This window comes from Amyelois transitella, chromosome 2 (assembly GCF_032362555.1).
Source record: "Amyelois transitella isolate CPQ chromosome 2, ilAmyTran1.1, whole genome shotgun sequence".
NCBI lineage: Eukaryota > Metazoa > Arthropoda > Insecta > Lepidoptera > Pyralidae > Amyelois > Amyelois transitella.
In genome coordinates, this window is record NC_083505.1 from 9487485 (window position 1) to 9512949 (window position 25465).

At 35.4% G+C, this 25465-nt stretch overlaps 2 protein-coding genes across 2 annotated transcripts; one reads left to right on the forward strand and one right to left on the reverse strand.

Annotated features, from left to right (window-relative positions):
- On the forward strand, positions 1-4927 carry LOC106143634 (transport and Golgi organization protein 6). Its single transcript, XM_013345764.2, has 5 exons — positions 1-69; positions 843-2824; positions 3378-3597; positions 3911-4062; positions 4499-4927. Exons 1-5 carry the CDS (start codon positions 27-29, stop codon positions 4811-4813), a joined length of 2712 nt encoding a protein of 903 aa, XP_013201218.2. The 5' UTR covers positions 1-26; the 3' UTR covers positions 4814-4927.
- On the reverse strand, positions 4831-25295 carry LOC106143669 (uncharacterized). The gene is made up of 6 exons (XM_060945975.1): positions 25072-25295; positions 8895-9049; positions 7488-7716; positions 7003-7267; positions 6589-6785; positions 4831-5917 (listed from the first exon to the last, which is right to left on the reverse strand). The coding sequence occupies exons 1-6, from the start codon at positions 25157-25159 to the stop codon at positions 5652-5654; spliced, it is 1200 nt and encodes a 399-aa protein (XP_060801958.1). The 5' UTR covers positions 25160-25295; the 3' UTR covers positions 4831-5651.
- Positions 25296-25465: the final 170 nt, after the last annotated feature.

The window sequence follows — 25465 nt, forward strand, 5'->3', positions numbered from 1 at the left end:
AGCAACCCATTCCTGACCATAATAAAATGGATAAAATATTTGAAAGATTAGAAATAATTACTCGGGAAGGTATGTATTTTTTGTGGATTTAATCACTAATGCAGCATGCAATTTTTTACAGTAATATCAATGGAGTAAACATGAGATTAAAAGAAAACTTACCATTTGGTTATTACAACTGGACTATGATGACACAGATTATCTTATTCCTAATAATAATTGACATACAAACACACTTCCAGTCTCACACTTTGTCTCATATACATTCTTGTTATTTATTTCTTGGAAGCATTCACAATTTTGCACCCAAAATAGATTTTGTCTTCATGTTTATTTGCTTAAATGTCTACTTTTTTATTGTTATCTTTTGTGTAAGCTAAAAACCAACCAGATTGTAGTTGCCTGGGACTGACAAGTAAATTTAAAAACTGTGAGGAAGTGCGAAAACATTTGTTTCAACAGCACCTGTTCATAGAAAATGTTAAGTGGTCAACCTACAAAACTTAATAATTATACTGTTTTAATGCTCACCAGAAAATTACATTTACCAAAAAAAAAAACTATATTTATTTAGTGAATGAATAAATAGCAGAAATGGCCACTTGATGTAGAAGGGATGTGGAACAACCAGGATAACCCTGTGCTTGCCTCTGAAGAGTGATTGTGGATGTAGCTGGAACTAACAACAGGAGGACAATAGGAGTTTTACACTTCTGTTACTCAATACTTACAAAAAAATATGAGCTTGCAAGTTCCATCTTTTAGCTCAACTTGCTTGCCATCAACCAGATTGAGGTTAAATATCCAATAAAAAAAACTCATTATTTTTATTTTATTTACAGGTGCCCAAAAGGAGTATATATCTGTTTTACTTAAATCTTTGAATAAAAATGATAGTTATAAGCACCTAAAAGCACTTTATACAAAAATTTTCAAGGAAATTGATGATATTTCAGCAGAAATTAAACAAAATGACAAAATTCTTATCAGTGTTAAAAATCAAAAGCTGTTAAGAACTTGTTTCCAATTAATTACATCATTAAATATTTTGCCTTGTCTTCTACCTGGGCTGGGAATTAATATATCAAAAAGGTGTGCATCAGCAACCACATTACCTGTGTTGATTCTAACTGATGACCAGAAATATGAAATGTTGGTTAACTGTGCTGATTTTTTTACAAGATGTTATGAGGTGCCAATATTAAAGAATATTATCATATCACTACATTTAGTTGATTATTTAGCTATGTTAATTCAATTAGCATTTGCACCACTGAAAAAACCTGGAGTGTATACTAATTACACAATGACCATAGACCAATATAATGCACTAATAAAAGGCCAACAGAAATACCTTCAAGTTTATAAGCATTTGGTGACAAATTGTTTTCAACCCACTCTAATGAAAGAATTGCTTGTCCTACAAAGTGTGACTGATCCATCTCCTCCTGTATTTGTAAAAAGAGTTGTAGCCAAAGAAATGAGTCAGAGACTTGTTGCTCCAGGAGGTTTGTTAAGCCTTATCAGATGCTTCATAGAGAGCTACAATGTTGACACAGGGTTTGAATGGAGAAAAATTGATGTAATCTCAAAGATAGTGTCAGTCAAACATGGCAGTGGGCCTGAAGAAAGTTACTTGCAGAATATATGCTCACAGATAATGCAAATACTCTCCCTGAACAACACACACTATCTCACCACAGTGACTGTGTGTGCTCTAAGCCTTCAAGAGAAATACCCACAAGCTAATTGTGTCAATAGTCTTATCAATCACATTTTCCACTCATTTTACACAGAGACACTAAATGAAAGAGCGGATTTACCTGGCACTATTATATTAACTCCACAAGATGTGGAGCATAAAATAAATATACTCTATGCCAGTGTATGCACTACAAAGCTTGATTGTCCTTATAAACTTTTATATCCAAATCTGTATATACTTTTCTTACTAGGTATAAATTGCACAAAGAATGATGAACTAAGAATAAAAATAAAAGATATAATTTTAAAGTGTCTAGAACAGGGAAATAAATCTGATATTGATTTGCTGCTAAACCAGTTTCTTTTTGGTCAGAATGTTGCTTCGAAATTTGAAATTGAAGAGTATGATGCTGGTTTGTGTATTAAATATAAAACCACCACCACAACTAACTATCCAAAAGAAGAAGCATTATTGTACTTTATAAATTTATTCAAGACTGCAACTGATAATCAGTTCATAGAATGTGTCTTTGAAGTATCTTTACAAATGCTTATTGAACTAAATGTTAAAAGACTAAATAAACCTGAGAATGATTTATTGACTCTAGAAGATGATGTGGATATTCTAGACAGTACTGATGAAAAATATATTACTATACTACAGCTATTAACTGAAGTATCTTCATCCCCAAAAATCATCTCTACTCTAAAAACGAATCCAAGAATTGTTTTAAATTTTATTCAACATTTCATTGTGAATTCTCAAAAACATACAAATGAAGAATGTACTGCTATAGCACTTGTTCTTTTGAATACAATACTGTCGAATTCTAATAAAACAAAGGAATTTAAAGAAAAGTTGCAAGGTTTAATACCAATATTGAAGGCGATGTCTCAGGACAAGTCAGGTTACAATAATATTCTTTGTGAAGAAGCCCTGTCACTCCTTACAAGTGAAGGAAAATATACATCAGAAACAGAGTTTTCAAAAGCAATAGTAGATATGTTTGATGAGCTAATGCCGGTACAGGCTCATGGAATTATAGCTTTGACAAAACTGATTGATGCTAAAGACCCTGAAACAATATCTAAAAAACATTATGTGTTTGTCCTGTTTCAAGTAAGTATAACACATAAAACTATCTGTTTACAAATGCTGAGGACTTTACTTACACAAAATGATTAAATATATAATAGTCAATGGTACTAATTTTTAAAAGTTTTTGTGTAAAATACATAGTGCCGTGTGGTTCCCGGCACCAATAAAAAAAAGAATAGGACCACTCCATCTCGTTCCCATGGATGTCGTAAAAGGCGACTAAGGGATAGGCTTATAAACATGGGATTCTTCTTTTAGGCGATGAGCTAACAACCTGTCACTATTTGAATCTCAATTCCATCATAAAGCCAACCAAACAGCTGAACGTGGCCTATCAGTCTTTTCAAGACTGTTGGCTCTGTCTACCCCGCGAGGGATATAGACGTGATTATATGTATGTATGTACACAAAAACTTTTTACATGGGCGATAACTGAAAATCAACTTTTCTGTAGGTCGAGAAAAATTGAGTATAGGCATTTTTCACTAATTTTGTTGTGTTCATAAATTGTATTTAATGTTTGCAGCTATTGAAATAAATAAATAATATCTTTCTTTATGTATTCTTTTTTAAGGAGCATCTTAAAAATCCAGATTCATACATGTACCTGTCGGCTGTTAATGGAATAGCTGCACTTGGAACTCATTGCACTGAAGATGTTTTGTATGTTTTATGCAAAGAGTTCCTGCAGATGTCTAATGAGGATGGACTTCAAACTAAGGAAAATCAAAACAAAATAGCAGAATTGAAAATGAAAATAGGAGACATCATTGTTAAAGTCACAAAGAGACTAGGTGAGTAACTTCATGTGATCAGTATTGAAGATTAATGTAAACATAGATTTAGGCACTCCGCACGCACCACAGTCATGTTGTGCTCTTTTACACTAGAATTAAACCATAAACGAAGTGTTGGTCCCTTTTGAGTCCTCACCTGACCATGATCCTGGAATAAGCACGTCATTCTGAGCTCTGCTATCTTTCAGAGTGTCATCATCATAGCCTATAGTTCCATTATAACACCAATGGATGTATTTGGTGGACTCAGGAGATAGCTATTACAATGGAACATTGGTTAAATTTTAACCTCCTCTTATTATGTTTCCAGGTGAAATGGCGATAGTTCATAAAACAATATTGTTGAACACTATGCTGTGTGGTTGTCGCGATGAAGACCCACTGATCAGAACATCAGCGTTGTCCAATTTGGCTGAAATCGCACTTGTGTTGCATTACAAGATTGGGACTATTATTTATGAGGTAACTACCGACACAGAAAGTTGAATAAATCATTTCATTCAAACACATATCATATCTCCCTCCTGTAGAATAGATATAATCAGCAGTCTGACTAACAACTTTTATAAAATAAAAGAACTTCACGGTAAAACCTACCAAGCTAGCATGAATGTGCTGATTATCTTAGACTTTTTTTACGACATCCACGGGAAAGAGATGACAAGATCTAATTCTAAAATCCTTAAACCCACATAGCACTATTTCATTCATATAGATCACAAGTCCACTATGGGGCAAAGGATCATTGCTGTGATTTTTTTTCCGAAATATACTTGGTAATGCACATATTGAATAGATGGATGACTGTAATTGTTGATGAACACCTGTATTATTCTCAGTGTTTCATTGCCCTTGCTTAAGTTGAAAACATATCATTTATTAACTTAACATTTTCTAGGTGTTACATTGTATCTGGAGTATATTAGAAACAGACAAAGCTATAGAATGCAGAAGAGCATCCGTGATGGTGATATCTAGCTTAATCAAGGGTTTAGGCAAAGAACTGCTTGTGGAACTAAAGGATAATTTACTACCAGTGTACAGAACATTGAAGGCTCTATACAGGGACCCTGATGAAGACTCCGTTCTAAGACTTCATGCACAGATTGCTTTGGAAGAACTAAATGATATAGTCAATGAGTTTATGTTCCCTGAAGTGAAAATGGAAAAACAAATATTCGTGTTAGATAAGCCAAAGGATATATTCAAATAAAAGTCAGTTTTGTCACACTCAATGTTTTATCACACTTTATTCTTACGCTTGTATACTTACTTAATTATAAATCGCAGTTCTTTGATAAATCAATAAAACAGGCTATAAAATCCACTTCCAGCCCTTTAAAGGTAATTCCACCCAGTTGGCATCAGACCAGCACCATTCCCTTATTTTCGAATAGACATCATTTGTTAGCTAATAAGAAAGTATTTTTTAAGGTTTGTCGATAGGGCTTTGAAGAGCGTGAAGCAATCCACAGTTAGCAATCATTTTGGACGATCAACTTGTAGACGAGGCGATTCACTGACTATATTCCCATTATTAGCTTGTGGCGTTAAGTGATCTATTCATGTACCTTATTACGACATGTCTCCTCAGGAACTACATCGGAATAGAAGGTGCCTTATCAAAATTAGTGAATAAACCCACAAATCCTAAGGTAACTACCTATATTTGTGCTGTAAGTATTTATAGATAAGGAATGTTCTCCCATACTCTACCAAAAGTTCTTACCGGGAGCTATCCCGGTAAGTGCTCCAGGGTTACCTGGAGCACTTAAAAATATATATAGTTACTAATTAATTGATATATGTAAATGTGTATGGCAATCCTAACCATGTGTGAACGTACAATGCAAAAACTTACTGGCCAATAAAGAAATACACAAATAAAATTAATACAATAAGTTTAGTAGAGAGCAACTTCACTTTTATCGCAATAAATCAGTCCTTTGATTATTCTCAATAATATTTACAAATAAGCTTTTTGTTTATGCTATACTATGATTGTGCAATGTATACTCAGTTAACTAATGAATATTCTACGTGCTAATCTTTCACGCCTCGGAAGTATTGTCCGCGCCATTCTTTTTCATAGTCCCTTCGTCCTTTTCCGATAGTGTAATTGAGTATATTGAACTTTGATCTGAAAATCTGTCCCTGTTTCTTCTACCAAAAATACCGCTGCGTGTCAAAGATGACATTGTTGCTATGGATATGTTGTCTCTGTAATCCTGCGGAACCATTTTCCAAATCAAAAGAGCGATGCCGCCAAATGCCGCAACCACCAGAAACATTACTAGTGTGATTTCGCCGAACATGCCTGAAAATAAATATACACAGTCTGTTTCTACCTGTTTAAAGCCATCTGTCAGAAAATCGTTCAAATATAACAGGCATTCTCTGAAATTTTGCCAATAGATCAATTTGCGGAACAGAAAAGCTCTAAAATGATATGCTAGTTTACTATAAAAGCACAATTGTCTAGCTTCTGGTTGTCATATAGTGCTCGGCAGATCTGATCTGCCTCATGTGATGCGAGATCCCAATAGCCAATCGTTTATATACATACATATAATCACGTCTATATCATTTGCAGAGCAGACAGAGCCAACAGTTCTGAAGAGACCGATGGGCCACGATCAGCTGTTTGGCTCAATGATAGAACTGAGTCTTAAACAGCGACAGGTCGTCAGCCCATCGCCTATAATAAGAATCCCTAGTTCACAAGGCTATCCCTTAGTCCTCTTTTACTACATCCACGGGAAAGAGATGTAGTGGTCCTATTCTTTTTTCTATTAGTGCCGGGAACCACATGGCACGGCCAATCGTTTCCATGACTGTTATATAAACTATGCTCTTTTTGCATCTTGTCCGTTTCGAGCTTATTAGACTTCAACTCGTTACAGCGCTCTTACTCAGTAATGGTCTATGGAAACCCTTAGCTGGCCTATGTGATCGTGGGCGTTTGTTTTGTGAAGTTATAATACGTACTTTGTTCCGTTTGCTCCTTGTCCGCCTCGAGCCTAGCTGGCTGCAGTTCGTTGTAGTCCAACTCCTGGTTGTCGTAGGGCTCCGCCGACCCGATGGGCCTCATGTGGTGCAGCACATCGCCGGGGTTGGCTTTGGGCAGATTTATCCCGGCGCGAACAGTAAGCGTCTCTGGCTTGTACGTACACAGAACCAGAAAGCTGTTAAAATTAATAAGATGCTGTTGAACAGATACAGTTAATGATACTTAAGAAAAGAATAAAGCTATAAATGGCTTGTTAGTTGATAGAAACACCTAAGTAAACTTTAATTCACCATATACCAGAGGTTGCTAATGTTCCTATTGAATATAAATAAATGGTGTTGCCACTTTTTGTGTTTGCTTAGATATTTAAATAGAATAATTCAAAAACTAACCGCCTAGTACTATGCGTGAGGATGGGCAAGTTCTCTTGCACGATGACGTATGTAGCCACCGTGGTCTCGTTTACTTCGGAGCCGCACTCCTCGTGGTGAATTCGCAAGATGTACGCGTCCTGTGCGCTGTTGGGGTTGCCTTGTAGAGAACACCGCTCCGGGCCTCCGTCCGCGGCCTCGACAGCTATGCGGCCTCCGAAATAGGGTCCTGTCGAAACTTCCACCTCACTTGCATGCGGCAAGCATTGCGTTGCGCGAGCCGAAACTAAAAAAAAATATGTTACGTCTTTATACTAATATCGATTACATAAAAAGCTCGCAGAAGGTTTAGATAATGGAATTTCTGAGTTTTGTTTGGACGTATCCAAAAGCCCAATCACGGAGATTATGAACGTAGGTATAACGAGAAAAGACTTTTTGGAAATCATAAAAATATAAAAAGAAGTTAAGCTGGAATAGGTATCTACAACATAGCCGTTACTCACATCCCTTAGTCGGAACGATAATAATTTTAGATCCAATAGAGTTAGGGTCGGCCAGGTCACGGGCGTCCCGCTTAACAGGTCGCACTTCGAACGAGTACGTAGTCGCCATCCGCAAACCAGTAATGCGCGCGCTATACATGCGCCCGCGCCGACCGCCTGGCTGCACCGTGGTTGTGGACGAGTCTGCTACCATACGGCTGGCCCTCTCCTCTTCTAAATCATCTATTACCTTAAAATAAACAAAACACAGTTATCTAATATCTCTCACGAAATTTCAGCAGCGCACCCCATCCGGCTAATATAAACAGATGGTTCAGTGAACCCTTGGGTTGGTGGTGTGATAGCTCTATCCTAGTGTTCTTACGTAAAATTATTTTGTGATTAAGTAACGTTTCCTTGCAGACGAGAACAGTAATAGCAAAGAGAAGCAGGTAGCTGCGGCATCCACCATGCGTTCGGTGTCCCTCTTCTATATAACAGTCTATTCAGTATACGTAACAATTATTTTTAAAATAATAGTTTTCTTTTTCAATTAAGAAAGACGTGGAGATATTAATCAGTGTATGCTTCAGAAGTAAAATGAGTATAATCGTTGTAATAATGTTTGCAAGGCATGCTTTGTCGCCGTGCTGTCACGCTCTCCGAGACGCTATTATCTCCCGTTTTTTAGTGCAGTCATTACGGCATTCAGCTTCACAAAATAATGCACTTTCATTGTGTTGTACTGCGTCAAGATATTATTAAATCACATATTAAGATCATTTAATGATAACACACAAAAACAAAGGAATTTCTAAATTATCTTTTGAACGGCACACATGCATTTACTATCTTGACTATTAGGTAAGTACTACTCGTAAGACTCATACACAATGGTTGGTTTTTCTCGATACACCTTTGTGCCTCTGAGAAAATGCAAACAATTAAAGAAAAAATCTAAGACGAGTAGGTAAGGTCATGTTTTGTTTATGGGACTATACATATGTATATAATTTATTGATGAATTATCAATTATTGATGTATTGCAACATTGTACAAAAAATCCTAAGTTCTTATGTACAACGTACATACCTACATATAGGTAATCACGTCTATATATTGCTTGCGGGGTAGACAGAGCCAACGGTCTTAAAAAGACTTATGGGCCACTTTCAGCTTTTTGGCTTAATGATAGAATTGAGATTCAAATAGTTACAGGTTGCTTGCCTGTCGCCTAAAAGAAGAATCCCAAGTTTATAAGCCTATCCCGTAATCGCCTTTTACGACATCCATGGGAAAGAGATGGAATGGTCCTATTCTTTTTTCTATAGGTGCCGGGAACCACACGGCAATTTCTTCTTGTTTTTAGGTAGGTGGCGCTATATATGTAATTTTTTTTAACACTTACTATTTCCAATACTCACGTACCTTCGTCCGACACCGGTATTGTCCCCATGCTTGAAGCTCACAGTAGTGGACTTGAAAGGCTAGAAGATTAGTTTTGTCTTCATCATCTTCTTTTCCGTACTCCCAACGTAGCCGAACATCCCGGAAATCGGGCTCGCCAATTAGGTGAAGAACTTCTGAAATATTACACATAAATATATAGGTAACTATATCACGTTTTTTCCCCCGGGGTAAAGTTCGGTAGGTAGTCTCAAAAAGTCTCCAAAGCTACGTTCATCTGGGTGGCTTGAAGATGGAATTGAGATTTAGGTGGTATGTGTACCTGTCTTAAAGTATTAGATATAGGCTATGTACTAGATAACTGTTAATTAAGAGCAACACAGCTAACTAAATCTGATTTGTTTTTTTATAAATTCTTATCACATCAGTATCTCTAACCTAGTTTCAAAAGAGCATTTTCATTTCAGGATTTTTTGCCGTAATAATAAGGCCGCTAGCTGCCGCAATACATATGATGTGTTATAACACATCATATGTATTGCGGCCATAACCGGCGATCCAGACGTGCCATTAACCCAATGACTTGTTCATTGAGCCGCTGCTACCAATAACCAAACCATGACCGACGTAATGGGAACCCGCACCGTTGGAATCAGTTATCCCTGTAGGTTATTGGAAATCTAGGAATTGTAGGTCTGGTAATACTGGTTCAATTTACCGGTTACGGCCTCAGGGCGCCACCGCAACTAGACGACATGAAAGTTTTTTCGCCGCGTTTACCTGAGGTACTCAGTGTATGTAAGATAACTCGACAACTCTATTAAGCAAAGCTTTTAAGCCATTACACTGCTATTAGGTTTTAATTGTGACTAGATTCTTTGAACCTATGGATGTTAAGTATCGTTTCCTTATATGCCCTTAATGCCTCGTAATTTCGGTAACAAGCGGTGACAGATTTGAAAAATCAACCAATGATCCTATTTTACAATGTGAAAGGTTATTTTGTGAAGGATAACCTGCATAAGATATATAATAACATTTCCATTTTTCAAACATTTTCATAACGATCATTAAAAAAAGTGCGGTCAATGTAGCACCAAATTAGTTTGTGACTTGCAGATTTGGATCTTTGATATTACTCTTTTATTTGGAAAGTTTGTGGGTTGCTTACAATCTGATCAGCCTTGTTATCCGCTGTAGATTGGACAATGAGTTGAAGAAAGGTTTTGTCGTTCTCGTGACCCTTAGTAATAACCTATAACAAAGCTCATAAAATTGAGGCGATTTCTCAATTATATCTAAAGTACATTAAAAGAAAGTACAATATTCAATTGAATCGATCTAGCTAAAAATAGTCACCATATTTTTTCATGATAGATAGAGTCTACCTATACAAAGGCATATCGATTATGTATTCTGCGATTAATTCACGAGGGAATCAAAAGCTAGATAGAGTTCCGCCAGATGACAAAGGAAATGATGCAAAGATCTAAACATCTAAATAATTACGTAAGAAAAAAAATCGGAATCATGTTATTGTATCACAAAAACTAATTTCTATTTCAGGTTACCGCTACAAAACCCACTGACCACGAATTTAACTCATTTTAAGTGATAGATAACATATTAACTTCATGTGAGTACCCGACCAAAATACGTCACAATTGAGTTGCTTCCCTTTCAAACAAAACACCGTCGGTACTGAAGGCGCGATACGAGGTCAAACACCAGTTCAGTTGGACCTCCACAACCATATTAAATGCATGGAAATGTCGCTCATTAAAATTTGCTCCACGCCGGCCGGAACATTACGGATGTGGTGCGTTAGAATGTATTGTTACTCTTTACGCGGTACCTAACAAAATTTGAAGGATAACTATAGGGAAGGCAAATCATTGATTTGATAATAAAATTTTATCTAATCTATATATGAATATAGATAATATTTAAAAACACCTTGGAAATTATTAAAGGTCAATAAAAGTCAATTATTTAATTTTTAAAGTTTCGTATAAGTATTAAGTAGGTGGGTAGTAGTTTAAAAAAAGAAATAGGTACTTACACCAAAATGCATTATGCGCGCACTCAGACCAAATAAAAAATAAAATTTGATTTTTTTCTTGAGATATCAATGAAAGTGATGAAAGGCTGTCTGTATGGTATGGTATGATGTCTGTAGTTAGTGACGCTCTACTTATTCCTCAATAGTTTCGGGTTGGTGGCAAATTGAATCAAAAGATGAATGAAATTAGGCATATAGTTATATTATACAAACAATCATTAAACTTTCTGACTATATTTCTCTACAGGCTCTACGCTACCCACATGTGAAATGTTACCCATATATATATGAAAAACGATAGATGGTACTATCTATAGTCCATTTCTTTAGGTACCTACTGAAATAAATGTTAAACAATCCTTTATTTCAATACATATTATTTCAAATGTACTAAAAAGCCGTTCACTCTTCAGATTCAAATCCTATCTCGGCCTTTATGATCGAATGATTGAATCTAAGGGTACCAATGACTCTTTTCTGATTAACCTACGTAGTTACATTAGGTTGATTGCTAACTAATGCTATTACGTTGAGAAAAAAACATCATTATGACAAATACAATATATTTATTCGTATAAGGTTCCCCAGTACCCTGCAAGGATGCTGAGGATACAGTTTTATTTATTTTAACGAGCTCTTTTTTAAAGCTATAATTATAAGTAAAACAGTAACCCACACTATCAAAACATTAAGAATAAAATGAATCTATCGTTAGACCCATTATGGTTAAAATAAGCTGTCTTACGAGTAGCAACCGTCACAAAAAGTGCTTTCCCATCACTCAAATAACCCTGGAATAGAGTCCATTCCACCGCAACAAATGTGAAACATAAAATAGGATATTATACAATTAAAAGAAAATCATGATAAGCAAAGAATCCATATAACGAACAATTAATAAAATTATCGTATGATTTGCCCTTATTGACTAAACAGGATTTTTATCAATTCTATTACATATCTACAAGGCATAATTAATCATCTGTTACCTACATCTATACTAATATTATAAAGCTGAAGAGTTTGTTTTGTTTGTTTGTTTGTTTGTTTGTTTGTTTGTTTGTTTGTTTGTTTAAACGCGCTAATCTCAGAAACTACTGAACCGATTTGAATAATTCTTTCACTGTTATATAGTCTATTTATCGAGGAAGGCTATAGGCTACATTTTATCCCGGATTTCCTACGGGAAACGTCAACAATGCAGGTGAAAGTTGAATGAGTCGGCCATCTGCGAGCTTTCCACGCGAACGCTGCGCAAACCAACAAAGATATAGTAAAACAATGTACTAAAGATGTGAAGTACTCATTTTTTGCCACAAAAAAGTCCGCGAGTGCATATATCTATCTCTTAAGGTTTACTTACAATAACCACTTTTATGTTCATTTTTTAAGATTATTTTTTCATTTTAAACATAAGTTATTTTGAAACCAATTTTTTTTAATTCAGTATTAATCCTTATCCAAATAAATATGTTTATTACTTTCGGCTTTTCATGTAGACTAAAATTGCCATTTACAGTATATAAATCAGACGAATAGGTTTTGAGATATAGTCGTTATAAGCAATTTTCAGCGAAACATTTAATACGGCGGACCAGCGTTCTTTCTAATACGCGAGACCACCTGACCGCCTGAGGAGGATGTTTGCAAAAATAATTATGATGCCCAAAATAACTATTCCACGCGGACGAAGTCGCGGGCACAGCTAGTGTAGAATATTCACTTTCAAAAACTTACATCGAGTTGCACTTGAAGGCGTCACCAATTTATTAGCCAGACAGAGAAAATTATCATTCAAGTTTTTATTAATGCCCATTCATAAATTTACTTGTCACATCTTATATGCAGCAGTACTTATAAGATTTTTTTAAACAAAATATAAAGTAATTCATAAAGATTTAATCTCCACATATCAAAACAAGAAGATACTTACAGAAATATTGTATAGTAGTACCTAACGTTATGAAGTAAGTACGTAATTTTTTTTTAATAAAATTTGATACCTAATTGTGTTTTTTGTTTGTATGTCTAATTATGGTACGGCAGAAAACCGAGCATATGAGTTTGCGAGCCACTTTTGTATGCTAGTGTTATTTTTGAAATTTATTTGAGTCTAAATAACTTCTTGTGCATTTGTGCCCCGGGTAAACATACCCTTGACCATGGATCCCGGATTGGGTAAGTCAGGTTTTTACACGAAGATACTCCCATCTGACCTCAGCAACTTTTGCATGGAAATCTAACCCGTTCTTAAGTAGAAATATCATTCATGTAATTCATAACTCTATACCCTATGGTGTGATAGAACTGGGATATATGCCATTAGTAATGACGGATGTAGTCACAGTACAAGCATCATGCATGACCCGCCGACTGGACCATAACGGCCATTGTTGACGAAATGACTGGTTTGTGCACACTTGTTTCAATATCTATTTATACTATAAAAGAGGATACCAACTGACTAACTGAGAGACTAAGAAATCAACGCACAGCCCAAACTACAGGGTCTACAGATTTAGGCGTATTGGTTCCATTTGTGGTCTACAGGAGCACTTAAACTTTAGAGAGGAGTTACCGAAATTCACGCTATCGTAATTAAAAGCATTTTTCGTTTTACGTAGGAGGATGTACTGTTTCTATATAGAAATTAGAGGAAAATATTATTAGATGCTTAAATTTAACCTCTGATGAAAGATAATGTAATACACTATATTTTAGAGCTTCCGTCTTATACCTATTTATATGATGGATGAAGTCATCCATCGGTACTGGCCAATCGGGTCGAATCGGCCCCATCTATCAAAACAAAAGGTTTTCACGCGTCGCGTCGCACTCTTCCTGTGCGGGTTTATGGGGCCATCTGATTCCGCGGTGACACGGCACGGCTGCGGCGGCAGACCGCTAAGCACAAACTAGTGAAGATTTAAAGATAATTCATTTTACAAATATTATCTTTAAATCTCAACCAAACTTCAGGATGACTTTTAATTAAAAGTATCGGTGTGGCAGCTTCCTAGCACACCACACACACAATCGCATGTTGTAAAAATACCGATGCTCCGTGTCACAGGTGGTGGATACTGTTTGTCTTAATCGTCAAAAAGGCATGTAGAAATCAACAAACACAATCACACCAACTCAAATCAAATAGTCATACCAAAATGTTGTTTAAAAAAATCGAGCTTTATTTGTGTGCATTACCTCGACAAGACAGAAGCTCTTAGAGATGAATTAATTTTTTTAATTATCATTCAGAAGATTGTCTTTGTTCTCTCGCTGTTTTCTGATTACAGCATCGACACGGCAGGCGCCACTTCTAGGAACGTAGGTTATCTAGGTATGCAATTCGACGTCGTTATGCTCTTTCCGACAGTAACTGTAAACTGATTGATTTTTGTAATTTGTTTCACTCTGGAAATGTTTTGGACCCCACTTCACTAATCCAGACGAACATAGACAAGGGACTGATTGAAGATACTAGTAATTGATATATCTATATTAAGATACTAGTATTGATTCAATATATCTCACGGCTATTGACGACTGATATAGACACAAGTCGCATAAATAAAGCTAACTTTCCTTGTAAAATAGGTTAATAATATCAATGACCGCTGACTGAAGATGATATGCTAAAGATCAAGCTTGCTTCAATAATATAATTATTTACATTGTCTTTTCCTTTTTATTGCCAAAGTTCCAATCTAATCCAAGTCCAATTATCGCACAATGCCATAACGTCTAGTTTGTACTGAATAGAGTATTTAATAGTCCATACCCAAAACAATTGTCTGTAAGCATTGTCAGTGAAGCGCTTGAGTGGACTCACGTCCAAGAATTCCACGGGCAGATTGTTTTAGTCTCCGGCGACCCAAGACCGATGGGCACTCATAACGGCCGCACAGATCGGAATTCTGTTGGTATTTTTAGCTTCAAGCAAAAAAAAGGTCCCCATTCGCGGTCATCTGTTCTTATCCTTCTAAGGCATCTTGATCTGTTCAACAACAATGTTCAGTCTTAGACCAGATATATCCAGCCTCCCTTACAATAGGCCCACACTAAATTGAGTTTTAGTCTCCGACAATTTTAGAGTTTCTATTTTTAAACGTTTAACCTAACAAACATCTAAGATTAAACGTTTAAAAAGAGAAACTATATAAACGAATATGGTTAAGACCAAAACCAGTCAAATAAAATTAGAGAATAAGTATAACATTTTCTCGAAGTTTGAATTAAATCACGTTTCGTCCGCAATTGATTTCCTAAAACTCGGCATATTTTGATGTATAATGTTGTTCTTATTTTAGTCTCAACTAGCATTGTTTGTATACGTGTCTCATATTTTATCTAATTATACCAGAATTTCAGTTCTAAAATTCAGATTCTAAAATTAGAATCTGAAACTCTGTCAACAATGTCCATAAACGATTAATGATGATTTGAGTGCAGTCATTTCAAGTCAATTTCGATCGAAACGTGATTAAATTCAAACCTCGAGAAAACGTTGATGCATGATTGCATTACACAATTAATGTGTATATTTATTTGAGTAAACTTTGAAAATTAAAACGTATAGTGATACATTTTCTACTTCAAAATTCCCTAAGAAAAGATATCAACGCGCGCTATTCAAAAGATAGTTCAGTATTTATTATTACGTGCTAAATATCAACACTTAAACTTTTTTGACAAACAAAGAAACTGTTTTTATGTTTTGATTGTGCTTTTTTAGGTTTTGATTTAATATTGGAACAGGAATATAATTTGAAAATAACGCGAAAGTAAATGACTCTTTAAAGGAAGTGATTTTATACCGACTCCGACCACAAATGATATTAATACCTATACAAAGGTCAGGTAGGAGTACCGTAGTAGTAAATTAGGTTATATGGGAATATATATTTAAAAAATCAATAAATAATTTAAAAAAAAACATAAGATAATCTTTAAAACATAATAGAAATATTTTGCCTTTTATGTTATATTTTATCTTCATTCCCTTTTACGTATTATGCATCTCACTCTATTTATAATTAGCCTAAATTCAACTGATCCCATCTTATCGAGGTCCGTGCGTGTATAATCGTCGTTTTGGCGCATTCAATTAAATGTGACCCACTACTGTGAGCCGGCCTCGCCGAGCAACGTACAGACAAAACAGATGACTCTATTACACCTCTTTCGGACGACCTACCCGATATTTACTACAATAGTATTCAGCTACGTGATCGAAAAAGCGAATTGAGGACACGTTTACATTGACACCTATTTAACTTTAAAAATAAATGTGTTTCGTAAATCTCTATAAAAATGTATTTACGGAAAAATAACTAGACGAAGAATTAACTAGAAATCTACCTAATTTAAGCCATGTGGGATTTTATCTAAAACATTTATGAACACATTCAACGTGTTCAGTTTACACGAGCCCACTGTTGAACACCTCCTTTACATACCTACGGTTCTATGCTAAGTTTTATTTTAGAAGATACTTACCTCTGCGTGTTACCGGTTGCACCCTCCGGGTCCGCCATTAGTAGGTACTTACCCTTCAAGCGAAATAAAGATACCTCTATTTTATAAGTACTAAAGATATGTTAAGCCAGCGGTAATATAGGCTGTTAAACATAACTGCAACTTAGAGTAATGCCTAGTGCTTAACGTGTATAATTTAGATAGTAAATCTATAAACTGGTACGATAAGTTTCTCATAAACATTTAATGATCAAGAAATAGATAACTATTGAAGAATTATTATTAACTACTTACTTCACATATGTATGGTTTAAATTTATGTATTTTATGACAGTATTTTATTAATATTTAATTCAATAATGATGATTCAAGTTTCGGTTTTAGACTTACCAAACATACGCAATCATTTAACGCTAACTACGTTCTGTTATCTGTAATCATTTACCCCTCAACAGTCCAACTGAACAAAGTTTTTACTTACTTTTGTACTTAAGATAATTTACAAAAAAATAATTTAAAAAAATGTGCCATCCATGTTATTATTGGGCGTTTTAACAGGGTGAAACTTTATATAAAATATTCAATTTCTCCTTTCACGAATAACATTGTTCGCCCACGCGTTTGATTTGCATTCGGTGAGTTCAAAGATTTGATACACATGATTTCGATTACTATTGATAGCTCATTATTATCATTTAAATGTCTTTTAAACAAAAATAAAATGTAGTTATAGCAAAGGTTATTATTTATGACATCTTTTATTTTATTTTGCTTTTATTTCTCATGACTAGAAATTAATTTTTGTGCTGTGTGGTTCTCGGCATCAACAAAAAAAATAATAGGGCCACTCCATGTCTTCCTGTGAATGTCGTAAAAGACGACTAAGGGATAATGGCCACAAAAGCATACCCAAAGAGGGTTGACATCAGACAGGCGGCCGGTCATAAAACTGAAGCCAAAATTTTCCAGTATGATTAGTGAAAAACTAACATATTGTGCCGACCCCGCGTAAAATGTGAGAAAAGGTAACGACAAAGAAGTAGTAGACTAAAAATTCATTTTTAAATGTATTTTTCTACAAGAATATAGATATGTATAAATCTTTATTCCTTCTGCTATGTATCAGAGTCTGTTCAGCCAATCCGGCGTTTTAATTGAAAAATAAGCAGAAATAATATATGTAAAAAAGTGCAATTTAAAAGATGTGATAGTGTCTACCAATACAAACAAACAAACTACTGACTCGCATTGACATCGTCTATCATAGCTACGAAAGTTGTGACAAAAAAGTTCTCAATCTACTTATCTGATTAAATTCTCATCACATAAAAACCATATTAGATACTCGAATCCAATGTTAATTTTCTTCTTTCTGCTCGCTGAACTTTAGCATATGAGTACCGCTATCTAAATGACACGTTCATGGCTTGATGACCCGGGTAATCTGAGACACACTGAATGAAATTGCAATTATAATCCGTAATTATAGTAAAAAATATTTTTTAACATTGCAAATATTATTCTTGCAAGCATCTTATACTCGGTTTTACCGAAAATTTTGTCATTTTTTTAAATTTTACATTAAAAAAAATTAGACCGCTATTCATACTTCAATTGTTTTTATAGCAAAGCATTATCTTTCTACTTGCTCCATCTGCCTTCGTCCCTCTTCATAGTCATTCTGTATTTGACTTGATGTCCTATCCTCACATTCATCCTCTTACAAACAACACTTCATGCCGTCGATACCTAACTTAGTATATATACACGTACAATCATCAGCAGAGAAACTCGGCCCCCTATGGTTTGTATGAACAAAGTCATTTTTATCTGCAGGCGACTATACAAAGCGACAATGAAAGGCATATCGCGCTGCAGCGGGTAACAGTTGTAACGGGCGTGGTAAATTGCCAATAAAGCTGTAACAGTTTACGGTTTGCAGCAGGAAGAGTGCCGTCAGGGTTGATTACAGCGTCAAATGCACCACTATCCACACTTATTAATTACCAGCTTTGGTCCGGGTATTAAATAACCGGGTAAAAATATCGAAAAAACAATAAACTTCTTTGCACGTTACTTCTAGTCTATCTGTGTGTGGAATATCGTTAAAATCAATTGAAGTTTTGCGTTTGGAAGTTACATACGTTACGAACAAAATTTGCTTCCTCTTAGAATCGTAATACTATTATTCAGCCATACAACTGAAGGTGGCATTTCAGTCTTTCTGATACCGTTGGCTCAGTTTAATGATTTATTAATAAGGTTAATTTTAATGTTTATCACGTCTTACGGGGTAAACTGGACCAACAGTAGGTAGGTAGCGAATAGACTGAAAAGCCACATATGTATGCTTACTCTTTATACTAGAACAAAGGCCGAATGCAGTAGACCGAACCGGACTAAGAACAGAAAGAAAAGTCTGAAAGATTACCCCGGACCCGAATCATTGTGGCAGAGAGTACAACTGGCACACGCAAAGATGAGATAAAATGAATTTCTTCAACGATTTTTTTAATCCCTTTGTCACAGCTAGTGTCACAAGTAAACTTTTTTTATGAGATCATCGCAAGCTACGTACTTATAAATATAACAAAAAATAATACATTGCGCCGATCTTAAATTCAATTCAATTCTATCATTGAGCCAAGCAGCTGAACGTGGCATATCAGTCTTTACAAGACTGTTGGCTCTGTCTACTCCGCGGGGGATATAGACATAATTAAATGAATGTACCTATGAATGTATTTATTTTTGGTTGACCTTAAAAAGTATGTGTGTGGGTGAATGTGGATATGGATATCAGCTTTTACGAAAATGGAAGGCTTAGATAATGTTTTGGACATTATCATAAAATTAACCAGTCGAGACCTTACTGGGCTAAGGCACACTTTTACACAAAAATCACAGTTATAACGAAGAATGTATTCACCTTACAAGGTACGGTCACCGACCCTAGATCATCAGGGGTCCTGCCGACCTACTCTGCCTCCATGTTTACACCTACCAGATTTATGCTAGAAACGCATAATGCATGCGATATCAACGGTACAATCTTGTCCTAATGCGAGGTGTGTTCTTTTTTGTAGAAGGAGTATAAGTAGCATATTGTTATTTTCCGATAGGTCAAGTCAACCTACATTTTGTATTAATATTACTTAGGTAGCATTCTTATCTTCGCAAAATCAAGTGGGTTTCGGAGTTAGGCAATTTAAACCTAATAAAAGTAATCAAATGAATCACATCGTTATATTACTTAGCTACTTCACACTCTTTACAATGCCTACCTTAACAATAAGACGAGTAGCATGATTTGCAGTAATAAGTTACGGAGCTATCAATAGCTATATCAAAAACGTAATTATCAGCTAATTATCTCGACGTTCTAGCCAAACTCGTTCAGTGAAAGTAAGTTTCACACATGGCCCATTTGGCATGTAACAAGAGTAAAACGATCACGTGTTTTCGTGTGACATTTTACATTTCACTCATTAGTCGCAATCGCAAGTGATGTACTTACTTATTTATTGAGTGCGGTGTGAGGGTTATTAGAGCGGCCGGTCCCACCACAGAGAAATGCGTTACCGTCATACATAGAAATGTAACCTCGGGTGGTAACAATCTCAAAGTGATCGCAGTCACAGGTCGCAGCTAATAACGACACTAAAACATGTAAGCCAAATTATTTCATGTCCCTCCATTAGGAGAGGGTTTAATGTAGTTGCATGTGTGTGAGTCACTTATTTATGGTGACAGCAAGGGTTTAATAATGCTGCCAAAAATAATAACTCGATAATAAATCTGAATTTTTAATAGACTATCAACTATTATTTAGATAACAGGTAAATGTACCTACCTAATTGATTTTGCCAAGCCTAAGAAAAATCACAATCCCGTCTCGTCGTCGTCTGACATTACAAAAAGCCATAATTTACACATAAGTACCTCCATAACAATATCTAGTAGAACTAGTGACTTCTGTTTTTGTTGAATTTGCGGAATCCCATCAATCATATGGTAAGTGCATATGTAACATTATGCTCTCAAAATAACATAATAATAATAGAAAAACAGTTAGCTATTTATAGTTAAGTAGGTATATGTTTTGATTTCTAAGTGTAGGTACCTAATTTAACCTATCATATAAATCGTAATCTAATTAAAAGTTAATAAAAAACTAAATATTATAATTTGTGTCACTCATAAAAATAATAAATATTTATTTTCTATCTCTATCTATGAGCAATATTTTTTGGTAAAAGTAATAATTCGATTTTATATGCAATACAAAACTACACAACTTAGCTGATTTTCTTCACTACTTACCGATTCGACAACCTACCCTTCCCTTGTGGTAAATTGTTCTTTACTTTCTTCAAAGGCCGGGCTTTTATAAATATTATATTCATGATAAGCTCTAATTAAAAAGTAATCAGAGCATTGAATGTAGTACACTATTCATAACCTATAACGCGTTAACCTAAGGCTACTTAATAAATAAAGGTAGGTAAATATCCAGCCTCGGATATTTACCTACCTATTATTTAATTTAAATCCATACAACTCATAATAACGATGGAATGGCGATAGTCAATTTCTGTCTAATCTTCCTCCTTTCCTCTCATGGTTTATACGTCGGACTGATTTTTCAAAATCTTAGACTACACATTCAATTCAATTCAAATACCTTTTTTGCTGACTTACAGATTTACATATACAACTGTTATAATAAAAACACATCAGTCATCAGCGTGTCTTTTAGACACAAAGGCCTCCTCCAGATCTTTCCACTTTTTCCGGTACCATGTGAGTCTCACCCACAAGGCACCTGCGGTATGACGTATACTATCTGCCTATCTCCTTCTCTGTCGACCTCTCCTTCTCACTGTTCCACATCCTTATAGATTACACATATGCTACTTGAAATTCCCACGTGAGCAAACCCGCGACAGCTAGTATTAAAATAAAGTAAAAAAATATTGCATTTGAATGTAGGTATCTAACCTTTTTAAATTCCTCTACTTGACCTGTGTGCCTTTGGCAATCTTAAGCCCTTCTGACAACGGTGTTTCCTTTTACGTAGCTCTATTATTTGTGTGCCCTGGTATGCAAGCCTTCGAGCGACCCAGTTTTTTCCTAATACCTAACATACATACATACAATGTACCTACAGACACCGGGGTGGACAGAACCAAGTGCCGTGAACGACTCGGCACCAATACCTAACGTTTTTGAAAATGCAACTAAACGACGCTACAGGCCGACAAAAATGAAAATAGTAATGTCGGAAAACGGACCCCAGGCTCCAAAACATAGCTGGTGTTGCTGAAAACTAGCAAATATGAGAAAGAAAAATTAGTCTAGGTACATTAGCCACAAAATGTCATAAGGTTTATTAGTACTAGGTAGGTACTGTTCAATATCAAGATCACAACTGATATTGACCCAATTACATGTGATCTTCGATACAATAACGATGGACCGTATCTTATCCAGTCCATGTCATGTAAACAATGAACATAATGACGACCAGCCGACGTCATTTGAATAGGCTCGCGGGATCCTCGCATGGAATAAAGATTGTGCAGAATTAGGTATTACTACTACAATATATTTGCTTATTAATAACATCAAAGGTGAAATATTTTGCCATTAAATACTTTTTTATACCAATCTTAATTTATAATATCTTTAAGTTTTAAAAATTGAAGCTTGATCAACCAACACCATATTACATTTAAGTGTTCTAGAGAAAGAAAGCAACAACGGAAGATGGGCGGAAGTTCAGCAAGGTGCATGTTTCAGTTCAGCAGCAACATGTGGCTAAGACAAAGGTGTAGTATTTAAAGCTGGAATGAAACATAAGGTGAGTGAGACACACAGAATACAAAGGTTACGTGTTATCTGTGTATTCTATGGTGAGACATTACTACAGTGAACTACCACAGACATGCGTTGCAACTCTTGCTTGCTCTTGTCCTAATTGCCCAAAGAAAAAGCGCGCAATAGCCATCAGACAAATCTTGTACTTTATTAACAACGATGTAATAAAAAATAATGGTTTTGCCAATCGACAACAACAGCACAAATTTACTGGTCTTCAAATACGACTAGTTATTACGAGTAAATCTTCTCTACGCTTATTATTCTATATCACTGCTTTGTCCACCAAAGCTAATTTGACCGAAGCTATCTCGAAGATGGCGCGATAAAGTGTGCAGATGGAACCGCGTCCCCGCTGCGGTTGCGATCCGTGACACAGATAACGTTGGTTTAACGTCTCCTGCCAGTTTTAAATATGTCACAGGCATTCAACATGCTAACGATGCTATTCATACAACCGTTATGGTGTCTAACATCGAATGTTAAGAGATAGGGATGCTTTTGCGTGCGGTTGATGCATAAAGCTACCGTTAAGGTTATGGCTGTTATGTGGGAAAAGTGTGAAATATTGATAGTTTGCGGTAAGCGAGCATTGTTGTGCGATGCCGGACGATTGCGCAAACGCAGAGCGTGCGACAGATTCCACGGCTCCCGTTAGCAGGTTGTCTCTGAATACGTAATTAGTGTGAGCCTGAATTGCATTGTATCAGGTAACATGCATTCATTCGTTCATATAACGTATTCGCGCGCCTCCATTTCTTCAACTTAGACATGAAGTAAAGGACAGTAAATATCGAGAGCACCAAAAGACGAGACAAGAAGTAAGTTTTACTGTCTGAGATCAGCAATAATACCTAATCCTCAAATACTTGAGCTTCGGTTAGACGCCTATTGTAGTCCAACAGACTGCTGCAGTTGAATTAGATAATACGTGATTTTATTTAATATTTTATCAAAGGTATTATTTGATACCTATTTTAGTAGGTCGATGCTTGATAAGATTTTACACACTTTCTCAGATGCAGCGATATAAAAAAATCAAAGCTTTGTTGAATATCTTAAGAGCATGCAATCGCAAACCAGCCCAATAAGCATTTCCACGTGACGTTCACAAGTAGAATAATTTTCGAGTTAGCGCAGTAAAAGTGTTTCAAATCAACTGTTATTTCTGAGATTTGTTTAGTCACTACACATAATGGAATATAAGACCAAGAATAAAGAAAATGCCATAACTTATTACATATTTAAGTTATTATTAAATAGTAATGTTTCGTGATTATAATGAAAACTTGACCGTTTTTTAATCTGTTGGGTCTTACCTGGGAAAAGAGAAATGACTAAGCTTTTGTCAAAGAAACAATATTATTTGCTTTTGTTTCAAGAATTGAGAGTCGTGTCGGGTCATCGCCGTCCGTACAGGCGCGTGACAAACTTTGTTGAGTCAGTTTTCAATTTCAATCAAAAATATATTTTTTAGTTGCCAACAATAGGTGCCTACTCTTCAGCGTTAACTAGAACTAGAAGTAGAGTAGGTAAGTGTTGGAACGAGAGAGCAATTAAAACTAAGACTAGCAATATTATGTTCAGCCACACGCAAAACTATTTCGACCATTTACTCTGAACGTGAGTTCAGAAATGTAGACATTATACATAGGTACAATGGACACACTATATATTCTCATAGGAACGAGGTTGATATTTTTTATGACATGTTAATAATAGTTATTACTATATTTTCAGTCATTAATGGCAGGGGGTCAAATTGTTTTTAATAAATTTGGCTTGATGTAAAGAACCAGATACTCCTCCGAAAGATTCCGATATAAGATATATAAAATACATACTACAATTATTGAACGAGGCATCACGAGGGCTTTCGTATCGTCAAACGTCGTGAAGACTCGCAATTTTAAAACCTTTCGAATGATACCTAGCCAGTGTTGGTACTAAGTTCATCTCTAGATTTTTCGAATTCCTATCCAAGTAAGTAGGTACTTATTATTATTTTTTAATATATTTTATACCTATGCGTCTCAATATCTGGGTCTTAGTATTATAGATAACGACTAAAAAAGATAAGTAATTACAGCAGTTCACTGATCTTAGCCGATGTTGTCAGGTTAATGTCCTAAATTTTGTAAACCAAAACTGAAAATCTTTATGTTCGCTTACTCATTTTTAGTAAAATGTAAAAAGATATTTGTATGTCATACGAGTTAACAGATTAAAAAAATCAGTTAAATGAGAAAATCAAAGTTTTTGTGGATAGTTTCATTTGAAGACATTAGTTTCAGCAAGTTTCAGTTATAACTAAAACTTAATTTTCTTCATTTCCTAATGTACTTAGTCTGTTTCTGCAAACTCTGATCTAAGGATTAAGATTTTTTCCTGGGTTATAATTAATGGGTACCTTCTTATTTACCTATACTAAAAGCACTAATTTAGCTGCTTAAAATATTGCATGTAGACATTAGTTTCAGCAAGTTTCAGTTTATACTTAACTAAAACTTAATTTTCTTCATTTCCTAATGTACTTAGTCTGTTTCTGCAAACTCTGATCTAAGGATTAAGATTTTTTCCTGGGTTATAATTAATGGGTACCTTCTTATTTACCTATACTAAAAGCACTAATTTGGCTGCTTAAAATATTGCATGTATATTACAGGAAACAATTATCACGAGACCGAAGCCGAGGGCGAGTGCTACTAGGACGGTTCATGAATAAAACATTTTGGCCATGGCCATATTACTTGAAAATTAACCGACTGAAACGCTTACCATCATCCGGATCAATTTCAGCAATAGGAGACACGGAAGTTATTCGCAAAATAAATCCAATTAAAAAGAAATTCGCGCGACACAACATTATGCAAAAACCACATACATTTAGTTTTTATTTTTAATTAAACAGAGCACTTGCTTTTTTAAATTAGTTTTTTAATTGTGTCGTTAACGTATTCGCGATCGCGCGAAAGTTGCGGTCGCTGTTACGTGCGCGGGCGCCGCTGTGCTCTACTCGACTAACAGTGGTAAAATGTATCTACTGAAGAGACAGGGCTCTTTTGCTTGGACAGTTATTATGTGCCTCCGGCCGTGGTTGAAAGGATTTGGAGTTCAAAACACAGCATTTACGGAAATAACGAGCCCAAATAAAAATAACAATAAAGTAGAA